General features: G+C 46.1%; 1 protein-coding gene across 13 annotated transcripts in view; it reads left to right on the forward strand.

Moving 5' to 3' along the window:
- The window catches only part of LOC118390425 (ryanodine receptor 1-like), a 73,207-nt gene that overhangs the window by 12,763 nt on the left and 41,154 nt on the right, over positions 1 to 19,290 (forward strand). For all 13 annotated transcript variants that reach the window (XM_052457357.1, XM_035780980.2, XM_052457361.1 and 10 more), the window contains 30 exons: positions 67 to 170; positions 345 to 428; positions 665 to 824; positions 1,294 to 1,441; positions 1,632 to 1,837; positions 1,934 to 2,108; positions 2,231 to 2,439; positions 2,578 to 2,936; positions 3,291 to 3,417; positions 3,591 to 3,751; positions 3,836 to 3,998; positions 4,127 to 4,213; positions 4,378 to 4,604; positions 11,438 to 11,882; positions 11,972 to 12,538; positions 12,651 to 12,851; positions 12,931 to 13,042; positions 13,156 to 13,299; positions 15,706 to 15,979; positions 16,081 to 16,195; positions 16,312 to 16,444; positions 16,698 to 16,792; positions 16,897 to 17,032; positions 17,138 to 17,327; positions 17,452 to 17,566; positions 17,680 to 17,800; positions 18,024 to 18,193; positions 18,374 to 18,594; positions 18,862 to 18,952; positions 19,099 to 19,239. In XM_052457357.1, coding sequence (XP_052313317.1) covers positions 67 to 170; positions 345 to 428; positions 665 to 824; positions 1,294 to 1,441; positions 1,632 to 1,837; positions 1,934 to 2,108; positions 2,231 to 2,439; positions 2,578 to 2,936; positions 3,291 to 3,417; positions 3,591 to 3,751; positions 3,836 to 3,998; positions 4,127 to 4,213; positions 4,378 to 4,604; positions 11,438 to 11,882; positions 11,972 to 12,538; positions 12,651 to 12,851; positions 12,931 to 13,042; positions 13,156 to 13,299; positions 15,706 to 15,979; positions 16,081 to 16,195; positions 16,312 to 16,444; positions 16,698 to 16,792; positions 16,897 to 17,032; positions 17,138 to 17,327; positions 17,452 to 17,566; positions 17,680 to 17,800; positions 18,024 to 18,193; positions 18,374 to 18,594; positions 18,862 to 18,952; positions 19,099 to 19,239 — 5,481 coding nt within the window. The remainder of the gene's footprint in view (positions 1 to 66; positions 171 to 344; positions 429 to 664; positions 825 to 1,293; positions 1,442 to 1,631; positions 1,838 to 1,933; positions 2,109 to 2,230; positions 2,440 to 2,577; positions 2,937 to 3,290; positions 3,418 to 3,590; positions 3,752 to 3,835; positions 3,999 to 4,126; positions 4,214 to 4,377; positions 4,605 to 11,437; positions 11,883 to 11,971; positions 12,539 to 12,650; positions 12,852 to 12,930; positions 13,043 to 13,155; positions 13,300 to 15,705; positions 15,980 to 16,080; positions 16,196 to 16,311; positions 16,445 to 16,697; positions 16,793 to 16,896; positions 17,033 to 17,137; positions 17,328 to 17,451; positions 17,567 to 17,679; positions 17,801 to 18,023; positions 18,194 to 18,373; positions 18,595 to 18,861; positions 18,953 to 19,098; positions 19,240 to 19,290) is intronic.

The following is a 19,290-nucleotide window of genomic DNA, read 5'->3' on the forward strand; positions in this document are numbered from 1 at the left end:
CACATGACTTAAGGATATCTATTTAATCCAATCTGGCAAACATCTTGATTCTTTCCACTCCTCCAGTTCCGAGATGACAACAAGAAACTGCACCCCTGCCTGGTGGATTTCCAGAGCCTGCCAGAGCCAGAGAAGAATTACAACCTTGCAATGTCTGGAGAAACACTCAAGTGAGTCAAGGTCATAGACACGCACTCTCAAGGTCATGGACACGCACTCTCAAGGTCATGGACACGCACTCTCAAGGTCATGGACACGCACTCTCAAGGTCTTGGACACGCCCTCTCAGCCTAGTATGTCTGTGTGTGCTGGGTGTTCACCACCTCTCCTTGTGCTCCTCAAAGGACTCTGCTGGCGCTGGGCTGTCATGTGGGCATGGGGGATGAGAAAGCAGAGGAGAACCTGAAGAACATCAAGATGCCCAAAACGTGAGCGATACCTCAAGATTGTGATCTGACTTATTTAGGCATGACGTCATTATTCTCTGATATTCACTTACGTGGTTGAAAAGTGAATGATCTGTTTTACATAATCTGAGATGAGATGGGCATTGTGAAATGTTGGATTGTCATGTAAGTTGAGGCCTGTTCACTTTAGTGAGATGAATAGCAATAATGACACCTGACTTACTAGTGTAATCATGACATTCCGTCGGTTCCATTAGGTATATGATGAGTAGTGGATATAAGCCTGCCCCTCTGGACCTCAACCATGTCAAGCTGACACCCAACCAGACCAACCTAGTGGAGAGACTGGCAGAGAATGGGCACAACGTGTGGGCTCGTGACAGGGTCCACCAGGGATGGACCTACAGCATTGTACAGGTAGCTTCTCCTCCCTCTGCCTGTCCTTGGTTCTCGCAGGAGACTCGCACACAGCAAGTAAGGCCAAGCCTGTGGTAATACTGTAGCTCAAGTCCTTTTCAAACAAGGACTATTGAATATCAGTAGTGTTTTTGTGGGGTGGGTTTTAATGCGCACGTAGGCGTGCTGGTGGGCACACAACAAGCTCACCTAAAGTGACGCAGCTATAGTACTTTATAAAAGTTGAACTCTGGGTGAAGCATTATTCATACCTGACTCATGAGTCGTTGAAGTCGGGATGTTTTCGGAGCCAACATTTATGCAACATTTTTGCAAGACAAATAGAATAAAAATCTGTTTTTTGTTTCTGGAGCTAGTGCAGTATCACTCTTTCTAAGATGTATCAAGATGTAAGTCCATGACTTACAGAATAAATCTATGACTCCCACAATCGTTTGAGTTGATTTCCAGTGTTTATTTCCATGTTCAGGACATTATGAGCAAGCGCAACCCGCGCCTGGTGCCGTACAACCTGCTGGACGAAAAGACCAAGAAGACCAACAGAGACACTGTCTGTGCAGCTGTCCGCACTCTCATCGGCTACGGTTACAACATTGAGCCACCTGACCAGGAGAGCAGTGAGTCTGTCTGTCTGCCAAGTTGTTCATATTTCAGTACTGTACTGAACTAGCTACTAGTCCTGTTAAATACAGCTAGATATACTGTACACACACATACATATACATACTACTGGTCAAGGGTGCCAATAATTATGTACCTGACTGCTATACATCTTAATAATGACACCTGTATCTCTGTTTGTGCAAGGTGGTAATGGAGAAGGTCACTCCCGTGGAAATAAGATCCGTGTGTTCCGGGCTGAGAAGTCATATGCGGTGACCCAGGGGAAGTGGTACTTTGAGTTTGAGGCTGTCACCGTGGGGGATATGAGAGTGGGTTGGGCCAGACCCAGTGTCCGCGCCGACACAGAGCTGGGGGCGGATGAGCTCGCCTATGTCTTCAATGGTTTCAAGGTATGGTCGGTGATGAAGGATCTGTTCTGTGTCTGTTTTAGGGAAAATATTTACTAATGTGTCCTACTCTTAAACTTTGACTTTTCTTTTTTGTAGGCTCAGCGCTGGCATGTGGGCAATGAGCCGTTTGGTCGTAGCTGGTTGCCAGGTGACGTGGTAGGCTGTATGATCGACCTGGTAGAGCAGAACATCTTCTTCACCCTGAATGGAGAGATGCTGATCAGCGACTCTGGCTCTGAGATGGCCTTCAAGGACATAGACACAGGAGATGGTGAGTGAATGCTGTGGCAGGTAAATCCTTATAGGTTGGATCTGCTGCCCAAGAGGTGGATAGTATGATTCAGTGTCATTTAAATCTATGCCATTCATTAAACTGTGTCTCTCTTTCTCCAGGCTTTATCCCTGTGTGTAGTCTGGGCTTGTCTCAGGTTGGCCGGCTCAACCTGGGCCAGAACGTCAGCAGCCTGCGCTACTTCACCATCTGTGGCCTGCAGGAGGGCTTTGAGCCTTTCGCCATCAACATGAAGAGAGATATCACCATGTGGTTCAGCAAGAGCCTGCCCCAGTTCATCCCTGTTCCTACAGAACACCCTCACATTGAGGTACAGCATATCTTGTTCAGTAACAGTGGCTCGTTATGCTTAGAAATTACTTCTGTTCCCATATTACATGATCGTAAATTGACAAATGTCAAAGTTAGGTATCTTTTAGATTTCCATCGTCCCATGTACCCTTTGTAGGTGTCCCGTGTGGATGGGACGGTGGACAGCGCTCCGTGTCTGAAACTGACCCACAAGACCTTCGGCTCTCAGAACGCCAACACAGACCTGCTGTTCCTGAGGCTCAGCATGCCCGTGGAGTTCCACGAGACCTTTAAGGTTATGGCCGGGACCACCCCCCTCACCCGAGCTCTGACCATCCCTGAGGACGAGGTTCTGGAGGTTGACCCCGACTCTGACTTTGAGGTGCTGAAGAAGTCTGCCAGCCGCACAGAGAAGGAGGAGGAGAAGAAGGAGCCCTCTGTGCCTAAGGAGATCCCTGTCAACGAAGGAGGAGAGAACGTGAAAGATGCCTCTACAGAGAAGAGCAAGAAGAAGGGGTCAGTACTGGGCAGGGGTCAGATGGGTAAAGAGAAAGACAGTAGTCTTTGGACAGGCTACAACAACTTTGTTGGAAAAAAGTAGAAAGTGAAAGCTGAAACCCAGGATTGGGGTCAATTTGAATTGAAATAAGCCAATTCAGGAAGTGATTTGAATTTAAAATGTGAAAAATCAGTTAATTGAGAAATCGTTGAGCACAGATGCCCTTTTTACCCTATTAAATTGGAATTTCAGTTGACTACCTGAATTGAACTGCTGAAAACTGCACTTTAACTGCAACCATCGTCGTGTTTTCTCAGTCGTCTTGTATAGGAGGTCCTACTCCACTGCCACGTTGTTTGTGTGCCCCTCAGGTTCCTGTTCAAGGCCAAGAAGGCAGCTTTCACTCCGCCCCCTGTTGTTCCCACCATGCCCCGCCTGATGGAGGAAGTTGTACCAGACGATCGAGATGACGACGACATCATCCTCAACACCACCACAGTATGACCTTTTACGTGTGACCTCTTCAGACCCTAGTGTCTAAACCTAACTCTCTGAATGGATAATCACTTCTCTTCACCAGGACATTTTTGGAGTGAGGATTATTATTTGTTGTTTGGTTTAGTTCAATCCATTGTTAAGTCATGTTTTCTGCCCACTTCCTCTGTGTGCAGTACTATTATTCAGTGCGAGTGATTGCGGGACAAGAACCCAGCGGTGTGTGGGTGGGCTGGATCACCCCGGACTACCACCAGTACGACCTGCACTTTGACCTCAGCAAAGTCAGAAATGTCACTGTCACCGTGGGAGATGACAAAGGCAACATCCATGACAGGTGAGACACACACACATACACAAACACACAGAGATATTAAGATATTATCTTAGCGTACTGTTTTCTCTCACCTGTCTCCCTCAGTATGAAGCGCAGTAACTGCTACATGGTGTGGGGAGGGGAGTTCAGCAGCTCCCAGCAGACCCGTGTCAGTCAGGAGGACTTTGTGATTGGCTGCCTTATTGACCTGGACACTGGCCTCATGACTTTCACAGCCAACGGGAAAGAGATCAACACTTTCTACCAGGTGAGATGCTGTATTCACAGTGTAAGCATGTATTTATTTACTCGGAAGCTTGTCACGGGTTAATGGACTTAATGGGAAAAGTACAAACTGCTATGGGCTTCGTCTGTGATACTGGTTGTTTGTTCCAGGTGGAGCCCAACACTAAACTGTTCCCAGCTGTCTTTGTCCTGCCCTCCAGTCAGAACATGCTGCAAGTGGAGCTGGGCAAGCTCAAGGTCAGACTCACAGAGAATCACTCAAGTACATTTGTCACTGTCTGCTTTTACAGTGTTATGGATGTGTTTTTTTCCTTTAATTCTCTCACTCAACCTATCATGTCACTTCAACGATCACCCTTCTACTCTCCAAAGTAAGTGTTTGTTCTCTCCTCTCGCCGTAGAACATCATGCCCATCTCGGCAGCCATGTTCCGCAGTGAGCGTAAGAACCCGGTCCCCCAGTGTCCTCCCAGGCTGGACGTCCAGATGCTGACCCCAGTCATCTGGAGCCGTATGCCCAACCACTTCCTGTCCCCAGAGACGGGCCGTGTGAACGAGAGGCACGGCTGGATGGTGGAGTGTAGAGAGCCTCTCACCATGATGGCCCTGCACATCCCTGAAGAGAACAGGTCAGAACACGGCCACATTTACTGACCTCTAAGCAGAGGATTATTGTATTTGATGAACTGATTATCAAGTAATCAAGAATGGTAGGTATTGTTCATATGTTGAGAACTTACAAATACTTCAGAAAGTATTAATACCCCTTGACTTATTACACGTAAATTAAATATTTTATTCTCACCCATCTACCTACAATACCCCATAATGACAAAGCGAAAACATGTTTTCAGGAATGTTTTCAACTGTAATTAAAATGTATTACATAAATATCTAATTTGCATAAGTATTCACACCCCTGAGTCAATACATGTTAGAATCACCTTTGGCAGTGACTACAGCTGTGAGTCTTTCTGGGTAAGTCTCTAAGATCTTTCCACACCTGGGTTGTACAATATTTTCCTATTATTCTTTTCAAAATTCTTCAACCTCTGTCAAGTTGGTCGTTGATCATTGATAGATAACCATTTACAAGTCTTGCCATAGATTGTCATGTAGATTTATGTCAAAACTCTAACTCGGCCACTCAGGAAACATTCACTGCCTTCTCGGTAAGCAACTCCAGAATAGATTTAGCCTTGTGCTTTAGGTGATTGTCCTGTTGAAATGTGAATTCATCTCCCAGTGTCTTGTGGAAAGCAGACTGAAGCAGGTTTTTCTCTAGGTTTTTGCGTGTGCTTAGCTCCATTCTGTTTAAATTTTATCCTGAAACACTCCCCAGTCCTTAACGAATACAAGCATACCCATAACAAGATGCAGCCACCACTATGCTTAAAAATATGGAGAGTGTTTTATTGCATTTGCCCCAAACATTATACATTTTTTGCAAATAGGATTAATGTTTTGGAATATTTGTATTATGTACAGGCTTCCTTCTTTTCACTCTGTCAATTTGGTTAGTATTGTGGAATAACTACAATGTTGTTGATCCGTTTTCTCATCTATCACAGCCATTAATGTAACTGTTTTAAAGTCACCATTGGCCTCAGGGCAAAAATCCCTGAGCGTTCCTCTCTGGCAACAGAGTTAGGAAGGACCCTTTGTACTGATCAGGTGTATTGATATACCATCCAAAGTGTAATGAATAACTTCACCATGCTCAAAGGTATATTCATTGTCTGTTATTTAAAATGTTAAAAAATCATATTTTTTCATCTACCAATAGCTAGATGCTATTTTTAGACCTCATAGCTAGAACATCCATCAGAAGCTAGCCATCATATGCTAACCAGCTAATTAGCTACTAGCTATTTAGTCATTGTTAGCCACTGCTAGCGGCCTTTACCTTTAGCTCAGACACCAGCCACTTTTAGCCTGGATAATACCCACCAGTCTGCACAGCGCGATATCATCCCTGAGCGTACCGGACTGCTTTTCTCCACTACATCACCAGATTCCTGCCGTAAGCTCTGGATCATTACTCCAGATCATCGCAGCTAGCTAGCTGCTACCGAGTGGCCCAGCCCCAAAGCTAGCCTTGAGCCAGGCCCATCTCCTGGCCTGCTCAGTGGACCCTATGATCACTCGGCTACACAGGTGATGCCTCCCGGACTCTTCACTAACACTACTAGAAGCCACTATATCACCGGATTCCTGCCGTAAGCTCTGGACCTTTGCATCGGTTCATCACAGCTAGTTAGCTGCTACCGAGTGGCTATAGTGGCTAACACCCTTGTCCCGAAGCTAGCACCAGTTAGCCTCGAGCCAGGCTCATCTCCCGGCTTGCAAACGAAATTACTCCAACTACAATACCTCTTTTGCCAATTGGCCTGGACCCTTTGTCGACACGGAGCCCCGCCGATCCATCACGAGTGGTCTGCCGACGTAATTCCGTCCATCGTGCCCTCACCCGGCCTTTGCCGGACGTCGGTGAAAACGCTTCTGCTAGCCCCGACCTGCTATTTTTTTGAATGCCGTGTCTCCTGCTTGCTAGTGTTAGAACGACGACCTAACGCTTCCCTGTTTCATCTATTACTGTTCACTGGACCTGGCTACATACTGTAGCTGATGCCTGCTGGACTGTTCATTAATCATGGTACTACATTTTGTTTATTTTGTTTATCTGTCAGCCCCAGCCTCGAACTCAGGCCCTGTGTGTAGTTAACTGACCCTCTCTGCCCATTCATCACCATATATGAAACTGCATATAAACTCTTATTCCATAAATTAACTTGAAATGCTATCTGGCTATGAATTGAGTCCAGGCAAATGTGTGCAGCCAAATCTGTACGCTGTTGTTGTCTGTACATTTTTGTCTTAGCTAGCTCTCCCAATCAATACCTGTGATTGCTTGTATATTGTTGTTTAGGGTAGTTATCATTGTTTTATTTTACTGCGGAGCCCCTAGCCCCACTCAACATTCCTCAGATACAGTACCTATTTTGCCCCACCTGAATCCTGGCTTAGGAAAGCCACCAAAAATCCTGAAATTACAATCCCTAACTATAACATCTTCCGACAAGATAGAACTGCCAAAGGGGGAGGAGTTGCAATCTACTGCCGAGATAGCGTGAAGAGTTCTGTCATACTTTCCAGGTCTATGCCTAAACAGTTAGAGCTTCTAATTAAAAAAATTAATCTCTCCAGAAATAAGTCTCACTGTTGCCGCCTGTAATAGACCCCCCTCAGCTCCCAGCTGTGCCCTGGACACCATATGTGAATTGATTGCCAACCATCTATCTTCAGAGTTCGTTCTGCTAGTTGATTTAAACTGGAATATGCTTAACACCCCGGCCGTCCTACAATCTAAGCTAGATACCCTCAATCTCACACAAATGATCAAGGAACCCACCAGGTACAACCCTAAATCCATAAACATGGGCACCCTCATAGATATTATCCTGACCAACTTGCCCTCCAAATACACCTCTGCTGTTTTCAATCAGGATCTCAGTAATCACTGCCTCATTGCCTGCATATGTTATGGGTTTGCGGTCAAACGACCACCCCTCATCACTGTCAAACGCTCCCAAAAACAGGCCTTTCTAATAGATCTGGCCCGGGTATCCTGGAAGGATATTGACCTAATCCCGTCAGTAGAGGATGCCTGGTTGTTCTTTAAAAGTAATTTCCTCACCATCTTAAATAAGCATGCCCCTTTCAAAAAATTGAGAACTAAGAACAGATATAGCTCTTGGTTCACTCCAGACCTGACTGCCCTCAACCAGCATAAAAACATCCTGTTTCCTCCTGGCTACCCCAAACCCGGCCAACAGCTCCGCACCCCCCGCAGCTACTTGCCAAATCCCCCCAGCTTCTCCTTCACCCAAATCCATATAGCAGATGTTCTGAACGAGCTGCAAAACGTGGACCCGTACAAATCAGCTGGGCTAGACAATCTGGACCCTCTCTTTCTAAAATGATCTGCCGCCATTGTTGCGACCCCTATTACTATTCTGTTCAAACTCTCTTTCGTATCGTCCGAGATTCCTAAAGATTGGAAAGCTGCCACGGTCATCCCCCTCTTCAAAGGGGGTGACACTCTAGACCCAAACTGTTACAGACCTATATCCATCCTGCCCTGCCTTTCCAAAGTCTTCGAAAGCCAAGTTAACAAACTGACCATTTAGAATCCCACCGCAACTTCTCCTCTGTGCAATCCGGTTTCCGAGCTGGTCACGGGTGCACCTCAGCCACGCTCAAGGTATCAAACAATATCATAACCGCCATCGATAAAAGACAGTACTGTGCAGCCGTCTCCATCGACCTGGCCAAGGCTTTCGACTCTGTCAATCACCGTATTATTATCGGCAGACTCAACAGCCTTGCTTTCTCAAATGACTGCCTCGCCTGGTTCACCAACTACTTCTCAGATTGAGTTCAGTGTGTCAAATCCTGTTGTCCGGAACTCTGGCAGTCTCTATGGGGGTACCACAGGGTTCAATTCCTGTGCCGACTCTTTGCTCTGTATATATCAATGATGTCGCTCTTGCTGCTGGTGATTCCTTGATCCACCTCTACGCAGACGACACCATTCTGTATACATCTGGCCCTTCTTTGGACACTGTGTTAACAAACCTCCAAACAAGCTTCAATACCATACAACACTCCATCCGTGGCCTTCAACTGCTCTTAAATGCAAGTAAAACTAAATGCATGCTTTTCAACCGATCGCTGCCCGCACTCGCCTGCTTGAATAGCATCACTACTCTGGATGTTTCTGACTTAGAATATGTGGACAACTACAAATACCTAGGTGTCTGGCTAGATTGTAAACTCTCATTCCAGACTCATATTAAACATCTCCAATCCAAAGTGAAATCTAGAATCGGCTTCCTATTTCACAACAAAGCCTCCATCACTCATGCTGCCAAACATACTCTCGTAAAACTGTCTATCCTACCGATCCTCGAACTCGGCGATGTCATTTACAAAATAGCCTCCAACACTCTTCAGCAAACTGGATGTAGTCTATCACAGTGCCATCCATTTTGTCACCAAAGCCCCATATACCACCCACCACTGCGACCTGTATGCAAGTCGTCGGCTGGCCCTTGCTACATATTCATCGCCAGGCCCACTGACTCCAGGTCATCTACCATAACAACACCCACCCGTAGCACGTGCTCCAGCAGGTATATCTCACTGGTCATCCCCAAAGCCAACACCTCCTTTGGCCGTCTTTCCTTCCAGTTCTCTGCTGCAAATGACTGGAACGAATTGCAAAAATCGCTGAAGTTTGAGACTTATATCTCCCTCACTAACTTTAAGAATCAAATCAAATCAATTCAATGTATTTATATAGCCCTTCGTACATCAGCTGATATCTCGAAGTGCTGTACAGAAACCCAGCCTAAAACCCCAAACAGCAAGCAATGCAGGTGTAGAAGCACGGTGGCTAGGAAAAACTCCCTAGAAAGGCCAAAACCTAGGAAGAAACCTAGAGAGGAACCAGGCTATGTGGGGTGGCCAGTCCTCTTCTGGCTGTGCCGGGTGGAGATAACAGAACATGGCCAAGATGTTCAAATGTTCATAAATGACCAGCATGGTCGAATAATAACAAGGCAGAACAGTTGAAACTGGAGCAGCAGCATGGCCAGGTGGACTGGGGACAGCAAGGAGTCATCATGTCAGGTAGTCCTGGGGCATGGTTCTAGGGCTCAGGTCCTGAGAGAGAGAGAAAGAAAGAAGGAGAGAATTAGAGAACGCACACTTAGATTCACACAGGACACCGAATAGGACAGGAGAAGTACTCCAGATATAACAAACTGACCCTAGCCCCCCGACACAAACTACTGCAGCATAAATACTGGAGGCTGAGACAGGAGGGGTCAGGAGACACTGTGGCCCCATCCGAGGACACCCCCGGACAGGGCCAAACAGGAAGGATATAACCCCACCCACTTTGCCAAAGCACAGCCACCACACCACTAGAGGGATATCTTCAACCACCAACTTACCATCCTGAGACAAGGTCACCGATTATCTGAGCAGCTCACCGATTGCTGCAGCTGTACACAGCCCATCTGCAAATAGCCCATCGAACTATCTACCTCATCCCCAAATGGTTTTTATTTACTTTTTAAAATCTTTTGCACACCTGTATTTCTACTTGTACATCATCATCATCTGAATATCTATCACTCCAGTGTTCATTTGCTAAATTGTAATTACTTCGCTACTATGGCCTATTTATTGCCTTACCTCCTTACTCCATTTGCACACACTGTATATAGATTTTTTCTATTGTGTTATTGACTGTACTTTTGTTTATTCCATGTATAACTGTGTTGTTTTTGTCACACTGCTTTGCTTTATCTTGGCCAGGTCGCAGTTGTAAATGAGAACTTGTTCTCAACCGGCCTACCCGGTTAAATAAAGGTGAAATAAAAAAATTAAATGGGTTCCCTTCTTTGCGAGGCATTGGAAGACCTCCCTGGTCTTCGTGGTTGAATCTGTCTTTGAAATTCACTGCTCGACCGAGGTACCTTGCAGATAATTGTATGTGTGTAGTACAGAGATGAGGTAGTCATTCAAAAACACACACAGAGTGAGTCCATGCAACTTATTATGTGATTTGTTAAGCATATTTTTAGTCCTGAGCTTATTTAGGCTTGCCATAACAAAGAGGTTAAATATTTGTTATTTATTTAACCTTTATTTAACTAGGCAAGTCAGTTAAGAGCAAGTTCTTATTTATAATGACGGCCTACCCCGGCAAAACCCTAACCCGGACGACATTGGGCCAATTGTGCGCTGCCCTATGGGACTCCCAGTCACGGCCGGTTGTGATACAGCCTGGAATCGAACCAGGGTCTGTAGTGATAATATAATAATAATAATAATAATATAATATATGCCATTTAGCAGACGCTTTTATCCAAAGCGACTTACAGTCATGTGTGCATACATTCTACGTATGGGTGGTCCCGGGAATCGAACCCACTACCCTGGCGTTAGAAGCGCCATGCTCTACCAACTGAGCTACAGAAGGATGCCTCTAACACTGAGATGCAGTGCCTTAGACTACTGCGCAACTCGTGAGCCAATACTTATTAACTCAAGACCTTTCAGATTTTCATTTTTAATTAATTTGTAAAAATGTAATTCCACTTTGACATTATAGGGTATTGTGTGTAGGCCAGTGACCAAAGCATCTCAATTCAATCCATTTTAAATTCAGACTGTAAAACAAGAAAATGTGGAAAAAGTCAAGGGGTGTGAATACTTTCTGAAGGCACTGCAGCTTTTAACAAAGATCACATGATTTGTTGATTTCAGTGTTTGCTATAGTATTGGAAAATAAATATAACCAATAGCCACCCACTCTGGCTCTGATGCAATAGATTTGTCAATCTATACTGCCTTGTGCCATACAGTTCTCTCCCTCTGTCCCCTTTAGATGTATTGACGTCCTGGAGCTGTCGGAGCGTATGGACCTGCTGAAGTTCCACTACCACACTCTGAAATTGTACGGCTCGGTCTGTGCTCTGGGGAACAACCGTGTGGCTCACGCCCTATGCAGTCATGTTGATGAGTCCCAGCTGTTCTACGCTATAGAGAACACCTACCTGCCTGGACCAATGAGGAGCGGCTACTACGACCTGCTCATCAGCATGCACCTGGAGTCGGCCAAGAGGAACCGCCTCATGACTAACAAGGAGTTCATCGTGCCCATGACAGACGAGACGCGCAGCATCAACCTCTACTCAGACACTGACAACTCCCATGCTTTACCAGGGGTAGGCCTCACTACCTGCCTGCGCCCCAAACTCCACTTCTCCCCCACTGGCTTTGTGGGGACAGACCTGGACATCTACACCCTCAGCCCATTCATCCCCCTACAGGTAAAAAGCCTCAGGCCGATGAAAGGAGAGCGTAAGGGTTTTCTGTTTGAACTGACCAATGGTGATTCATGTCTTTCTTTCTCCTGTAGGTGCTGAAGGCGAAGGCCCTGACCATGCTGACAGAAGCTGTACAAGACGGTGGTCAGGCCATGAGGGATCCTGTTGGAGGCAGTGTTGAGTTCCACTTTGTCCCCATCCTCAAGCTCATCAGCACCCTGCTCATCATGGGCGTGTTCGAGAATGAAGATGTCAAGCACATCCTGAAGATGATCGAGCCCACGGTGTTCAGTGGAGAGGCAGAGGCTGCTGCAGAAGAAGCAGAAGCCACAGCCAAGAGCGCGGGGAGCCAAACGCTGGCGCTCAAAGAAGGGGGGGAGGAGGTGAAGGAGGAAGAGGAGGGAGCAGTGGAGAGCGGACATGAAACAGAAATGGAGGACGAGGGGATGGGTGAGGAAGATGAGGAACTGGAGGCAGAGCTGGAGGAGCTGGTAGAAAAAGAGGAAGAGGAGGACGGAGAGAAAGTGGATGGAGAGAAAGGTGCTGAGGAGACAGAGAAGGAGGCGACGCCTGGAGAGGCAGACGGAGAGGCAGAAGAACAAGTAGGTCTGGAAGAGGGATTACTGCACATGAAGCTGCCAGAGTCTGTCAAGCTACAGGTTGGTGTGTGTCTCTTATCACTTCACTGTAACTTTCAAAATCCTCCCAAGTTTGACCAATTATACTAATCAATATTGCTACATCTCATGTCTTTTCCTTTCTGTTTGTCAGATGTGCACTCTGCTTCAGTATTTCTGTGACTGTGAGCTGCGCCACAGGGTAGAGGCCATCATAGCTTTCTCAGACCAGTTTGTAAGCCAGGTGCAGGCCAACCAGAGAGCCCGCTACAACGAGCTCATGCTGGCGTTCACCATGAGCGCTGCCGAGACGGCCCGCAAGACCCGCGAGTTCCGCTCCCCACCGCAGGAGCAGGTACCTTCAGCCTCCGAGTACTGTCCCACTTTTAACAGTACATGAACGGTGACAACAACGTGCTGTCTTTCACCTGCAGGTCAACATGCTGATGAACTTTAAGAGCATTGCGGAGGATGAGGAGTGTCCTGTGCCTGATGAGGTCCGCGATGCCCTGCTGTCTTTTCACAAGAACCTGCTTGCTCACTGCGGTCAGTCAAACTAATTCAGTACTTATATCGCCAAATATATACATGTATATAGCCTACATTTGAGGTGAGCAGCTAGTGTGTCAATGGTCTTTCATCCCTCATGTCACCGTCAGGAGTACACATTGAAGAGGAAGAGGTGGAGGAGGAGTTGGATATGTCTCTCAAAGGACGACTCTTCAGAATTTTGGACAAGTTGAGGCACCTTCGCAAGAAGAAGGTAGAGGAGGAGCCAGAACCTGTAGAAGAGACCAAACCCAGTGAGTCTCACTCTCTATCACTCGTCCCACTGAAAAACAGTCAAATCAAGCCAACGATGTACCTTCAATGCCAGAAGACAATGGGAATTGTTGATTGATTTGATTTAGTTTATTGGATAATTACGTTTATTGGATAACTTTTTGGGCGACCTGACCAAATTCACATACAGTTGAAGTCGGAAGTTTACATAAACTGCTCCACAAATTTATTGTTAACAAACTATAGTTACAAGTGACAAGTCGGTTAGGACATCTACTTTGTGCATGACACAAGTAATTTTTTCAGCAATTGTTTACAAACAGATTATTTCTCTTAGAATTGTCACGCCCTGACCTTAGAGAGCCGTTTTATTTCTCTATTTGGTTAGGTAAGGGTGTGATCTGGGGTGGGCATTCTATGTTGTCTATTTCTTTGTTTTTGGCTGAGTATGGTTCCCAGTCAGAGGCAGCTGTCTATCGTTGTCTCTGATTGGGGATCATACTTAGGCAGCCCTTTTTCCCACTTTCTGTTGTGGGATATTGTTTTTGTTAGTTGCTGGTTTAGCGCTACATTACTTTACGTGTAGTTTCTTTCTTGTTTTTTGGGTTGTTCATTTAATAAATTGAAAATGTACACCTACCATGCTGCGCCTTGGTCTCATTCCGACGAGAGCCGTAACAAAAATTCAGTGGGTCAGAAGTTTACATACACTAAGTTGACTGCCTTTAAACAGGTTTGAAAGTTCCAGAAAATGATGTCATGCCTTTAGAAGCATCTGATAGGCTAATTGACATAATTTGAGTCAATTGGAGATGTACCTGTGGATGTATTTCAAGGCCTACCTTTAAACTCAGTGCCTCTTTTCTTGACATCATGGGAAAATTGTAGACCTCCACAAGTCTGGTTCATCCATGGGAGCATTTTCCAAATGCCTGAAAGTACTACGTTCATCTGTACAAACAATAGTATGCAAGTATAAACACCATGGGACCACGCAGCTGTCGTAACGCTCAGGATGGAGACGCGTTCTGTCTCCTATAGATGAACGTACTTTGGTGCGAAAAGTGCAAATCAATCCCAGAACAACAGCAAAGGACCTTGTGAAGATGCTGGAGGAAACAGGTACAAAAGTATCTATATCCACAGTAAAACGAGTCCTGTATCGACATAACCTGAAAGTCCGCTCAGCAAGGAAGAAGCCACTGCTCCAAAACCGCCATATAAAAGGTAGAATACGGTTTGCAACTGCCCATGGGGACAAAGATTGTACTTTCGTCTCATGAAACCAAAATAGAACTGTTTGGCCATAATGACCATTTTGTTTGGAGGAAGAAGGGGGAGGCTTGCAAGCCAAAGAACACCATCCCAACCGTGAAGCACAATGTTGGCGGCATCATGTTGTGGGGGTGCTTAGCTGCAGGAGGGACTGGTGCACTTCACAAAACAGATGGCACAATGAGGAAGGAAAATAATGTGGATATATTGAAGCAACATCTCAAGACATCAGCCAGGAAGTTAAATCTTGGTCGCAAATGGGTCTTCCAAGTGGACAATGACCTCAAGCATACTTCCAAAGTTGTGGCAAAATGGCTTAAGGACAACAAAGTCAAGGTATTGGAGTGGCCATCACAAAGCCCTGACCTCAATCCTATAGAAAATGTGTGGGCAGGACTGAAAGTGTGTGCGAGCAAGGAAGCCTACAAACCTGACTCGGTTACACCAGCTCTGTAAGGAGGAATGGGCCAAAATTCACCCAAATTGTTGTGGGAAGCTTGTGGAAGGCTACCTGAAACATTTCACCCAAGTTCAACAATTCACCCCATTCTAACAAATACTAATTGCGAGTATGTAAACTTCTGACCCACTGGGAATGTGATGAAAGAAATAAAAGCTGACTCAATCATTCTCTCTGCTATTATTCTGACATTTCACATTCTTAAAATAAGGTGGTGATCCTAACTGACCTGAGACAGGGAATTTTTACTTGGATTAAATGTCAGGAATTGTGAAAAACTGAGTTGAAATGTATTTGGCTAAGGTGTATGTAAACGTCCGACTTCAACTGTAAGTTTAGTTTTTGCGTCTATTACTTTTGATTTTGTACACTAGCTTCAAACAGCTGCAAATAAAATAAAATAATGGTTATTGAGAAGATGTTTCGCAGTGTTTTACAATGATTCTCTAGACTCTGAGTGCTTGTTTTGTCACATTAACTGACATTTGGCGAGCTATTCGAATTTTAGCAACCAGCAAATGGCATAGCGATTCCTGCATATTGCACCTTTAAAAGCAGTAGGCTGCTCCAGCTGGAGACAACATTACAAAATTGAAATGTCAGTCTAGTCATGGGATAATTTCATTCGGTTTCAACAATCAATCAATCAAGTGATGCCTCTTGTTTATAACCTCCCCTTTCTCTCCTCCAGGCACCCTCCAGGAGCTCATTTCCCACACTATGATCCACTGGGCCCAGGAGTCGTTCATTCAGAACCCTGAGCTGGTGCGTCTGATGTTCAGCCTGCTGCACCGTCAGTATGACGGGCTGGGGGAGCTGATCCGGGCGCTGCCCAAGGCCTACACCATCAACGCCATCTCCATAAAGGATACCATGGACCTGCTGGAGTGCCTGGGACAGATCCGCTCGCTGCTCATCGTCCAGATGGGCCCCGAGGAGGAGAGACTCATGATCCAGAGCATCGGGTCAGTAGTACACAGTAGACCAGTAAAATAATTTACTATACAGAGAACTGGATGGATTGAGGAGGAACTGAGAGTCAACATGAGCCTTCTCTCTCCGTCAGAAACATCATGAGCAACAAAGTGTTTTATCAGCACCCCAACCTGATGCGAGCGCTGGGCATGCACGAGACTGTCATGGAGGTGATGGTCAACGTGCTGGGTGGTGGCGACTCCAAGGTAAAGTGGTTACTTGGCTCATAACAACAGGATCAATGCTTGGCTGAACATGGGAATGTGTTAAATGTTATTACACCGTAGTCAGTGGATTCCCCCTTGCATGTGTTCCTCCGCAGGAGATCAGATTCCCTCGCATGGTCACCAACTGCTGTCGTTTCCTGTGCTACTTCTGTCGCATCAGTCGCCAGAACCAACGTTCCATGTTCGACCACCTCAGCTACCTGTTACAGAACAGTGGCATTGGCCTTGGTGAGGGACATTGATATCTTCCAATTTGGCTCATTCACCCCCCCCCCCCTCTCTCCCCTGTAACTATTCCCCAGATCGTTGCTGTAAATGAGAACGTGTTCTCAGTCAACTTACCTGGTAAAATAAGGGTTAAATCAAGAATATTCTGCCAATACAAGTTTGTATTCTTATAAGGTTAGGTTGACATAATCCCTCTAAAGGCAGAATAGTTTTGCTATGTGTTGGGACTGAACATGTCATGGATGTCTTTCAGGAATGCGTGGCTCCACCCCTCTAGACGTGGCTGCAGCATCCTGCATTGACAACAATGAGCTGGCTCTGGCTCTACAGGAACAAGACCTGGAGAAGGTTGGACAGCCTCAACAAACGCGTGCAGTTTCTCTGATGCGGCCGCATATAGCACATTGGTCATCTCTCTTTCTGCCTCTTTTGTCCTGTGTTTTTCCTCCCAGGTGGTGAAGTACCTCGCAGGCTGTGGGCTCCAGAGCTGTCCCCAGCTCCTGGCTAAGGGTTACCCTGACATTGGCTGGAACCCGTGTGGCGGGGAGAAATACCTGGACTTCCTCCGCTTCGCTGTCTTCGTCAATGGTCTGTGTTTTGTGGACCTCGTAATGGAATACACTACTGTTGGGATGATGTCTTTCTGTTTACCTTCCATCACTGAGCGTGGTTTGGCTCTATGCCCCCCTGTAGGAGAGAGCGTAGAGGAGAATGCCAATGTGGTGGTGCGTCTTCTGATCCGTCGGCCAGAGTGTTTTGGCCCGGCTCTGAGAGGAGAGGGTGGGAACGGCCTGCTGGCTGCTATAGAGGAGGCCATCAAGATCTCTGAAGACCCTGCCAGGGACGGCCCCACTGTGAAGAAAGACCGGCGCTTCCCCGGCATGTAAGAGCCAAACCACTGAGGGACGGATTGAATATCTACAGTATTTACTAGTGTAGTAGATGAGAACACGTTCTCCTTTGACAAGTTTTGGGCCTGCGTGTTGATTCTTCCTTTTCACTGGTAGGTTCCCTGGTGGGGAGGAGCAGCATGAGGAGAACAAGGTTCACCTGGGGAATGCCATCATGTCCTTCTACTCAGCTCTCATTGACTTGCTGGGACGCTGCGCTCCAGAGATGCATGTGAGTACTGAGCATCGGAAAACATTAAGAGAGGAGCCAAGGGTTATGGAATGGAGCTGGCAAGCTGCTGCGGTTCATTCTAAGACGTTGCTATTTTTTGTTTGGCCCCGCAGTTGATCCAGGCTGGGAAGGGCGAGGCTCTGAGGATCAGGGCCATTCTGAGGTCCCTGGTGCCTATGGAGGACCTTGTGGGAGTCATCAGCCTGTCTGTCCAGATACCAGACTTTGGAAAAGGTGAGTCAGAGGCAAAACCGTTTGGATTCAATGAACTCTTGTGCTGGCTCAAGGAAAGAGAATCTTAACGTCTTGATGAGGAAATGGAACTAAAGAGGGTTTAAGTTTAGTTTGATCATAATATATTCCATTTTATATCTGTAATTAGTCAGAATCGTTCAATAATGTGAATCCTAACGTTATTCTCCTCTTCAACTTCCCTCTGTCTTTTTATGATGTCTAGATAACAGCGTCATTGAACCCAAGATGTCTTCCAGTTTTGTGCCGGACCACAAGGCTCCCATGGTGCTGTTCCTTGACAGAGTGTATGGTATTGACAACCAAGACTTCCTGCTTCATGTGCTGGAGGTGGGCTTCCTGCCTGACATGAGAGCAGCTGCTTCTCTGGACACAGTGAGTCATCCTTTCTCTCTCTCACTACTCATATACACTACATAAGGCATTCACTTTGTCTGCTCTTATGCTCCTCTTTGATTTAGGCGCCATATGAACACTTGCTTTGTATTGAAAAGGTAGTGTGTGGTCTTTTGAATGCAGAGAATATGACCGTTTAAATGGATCTCTCCCCACTAGGCGGCTTTCTGCACCACAGAGATGGCCCTGGCTCTGAACCGCTACCTCTCTCTGGCCGTGCTGCCCCTCATCACCAAGTGTGCCTTTTTGTTCGCCGGCACTGACCACCGGGCCATCATGATCGACTCTATGCTGCACACCATCTACCGGCTGTCCCGCGGACGAGCCTTCACTAAGGCCCAGAGAGATGTCATAGAGGAGTGTCTCATGGCTTTGTGCAAGTGAGTTGGACTTATTTCCCTGGCACGGTTCACCTTCTAACTGTCGTTATCTAACAATCTGTCTTTCTGCATTGCGTAAGTGGAATTTCTGTCTTTGTTTCCCCTATAAGTTAATGTCAATGTCTCCTGGACATTGGGATGTCCTCTTCCGTAAGCTATTTGCACAGTGCACTTTTAGTGAGTTGTTTAACCATGCTTGATGCATTTATTTCTTATTATTTATTCAGATTATTTACATGCGCTTATTTATTTGCCTCTATTTCCTAGGAATCTGCGGCCATCCATGTTACAACACCTGTTGAGAAGGCTGGTATTTGATGTGCCAATTCTCAATGAATATGCCAAAATGCCACTCAAGGTATGGACATGTCTTAACCTGTCATTGGACAATCAAAACTTTATAGAAACAAAACAACTAAACGTCAAGATAGTCAATGAAATTATCATCCAGATGTTAGCATGCCAGATTAAGCTGATTTCATAATGTTATTTTGTTGGCTGCAGCTTTTGACCAATCACTATGAGCGTTGTTGGAAGTACTATTGCCTGCCCAACGGCTGGGGCAACTTTGGAGTGTCATCAGAGGAGGAGCTGCATCTCACCCGCAAACTCTTCTGGGGCATCTTTGAGTCCCTGGCCCACAAGGTTACACTATTACACTGCTCTACCAGCTGCATGGAAACCTAGGAAATGTTT

The sequence above is a fragment of the Oncorhynchus keta genome, chromosome 11, assembly GCF_023373465.1.
Source record: "Oncorhynchus keta strain PuntledgeMale-10-30-2019 chromosome 11, Oket_V2, whole genome shotgun sequence".
Classification (NCBI taxonomy): domain Eukaryota; kingdom Metazoa; phylum Chordata; class Actinopteri; order Salmoniformes; family Salmonidae; genus Oncorhynchus; species Oncorhynchus keta.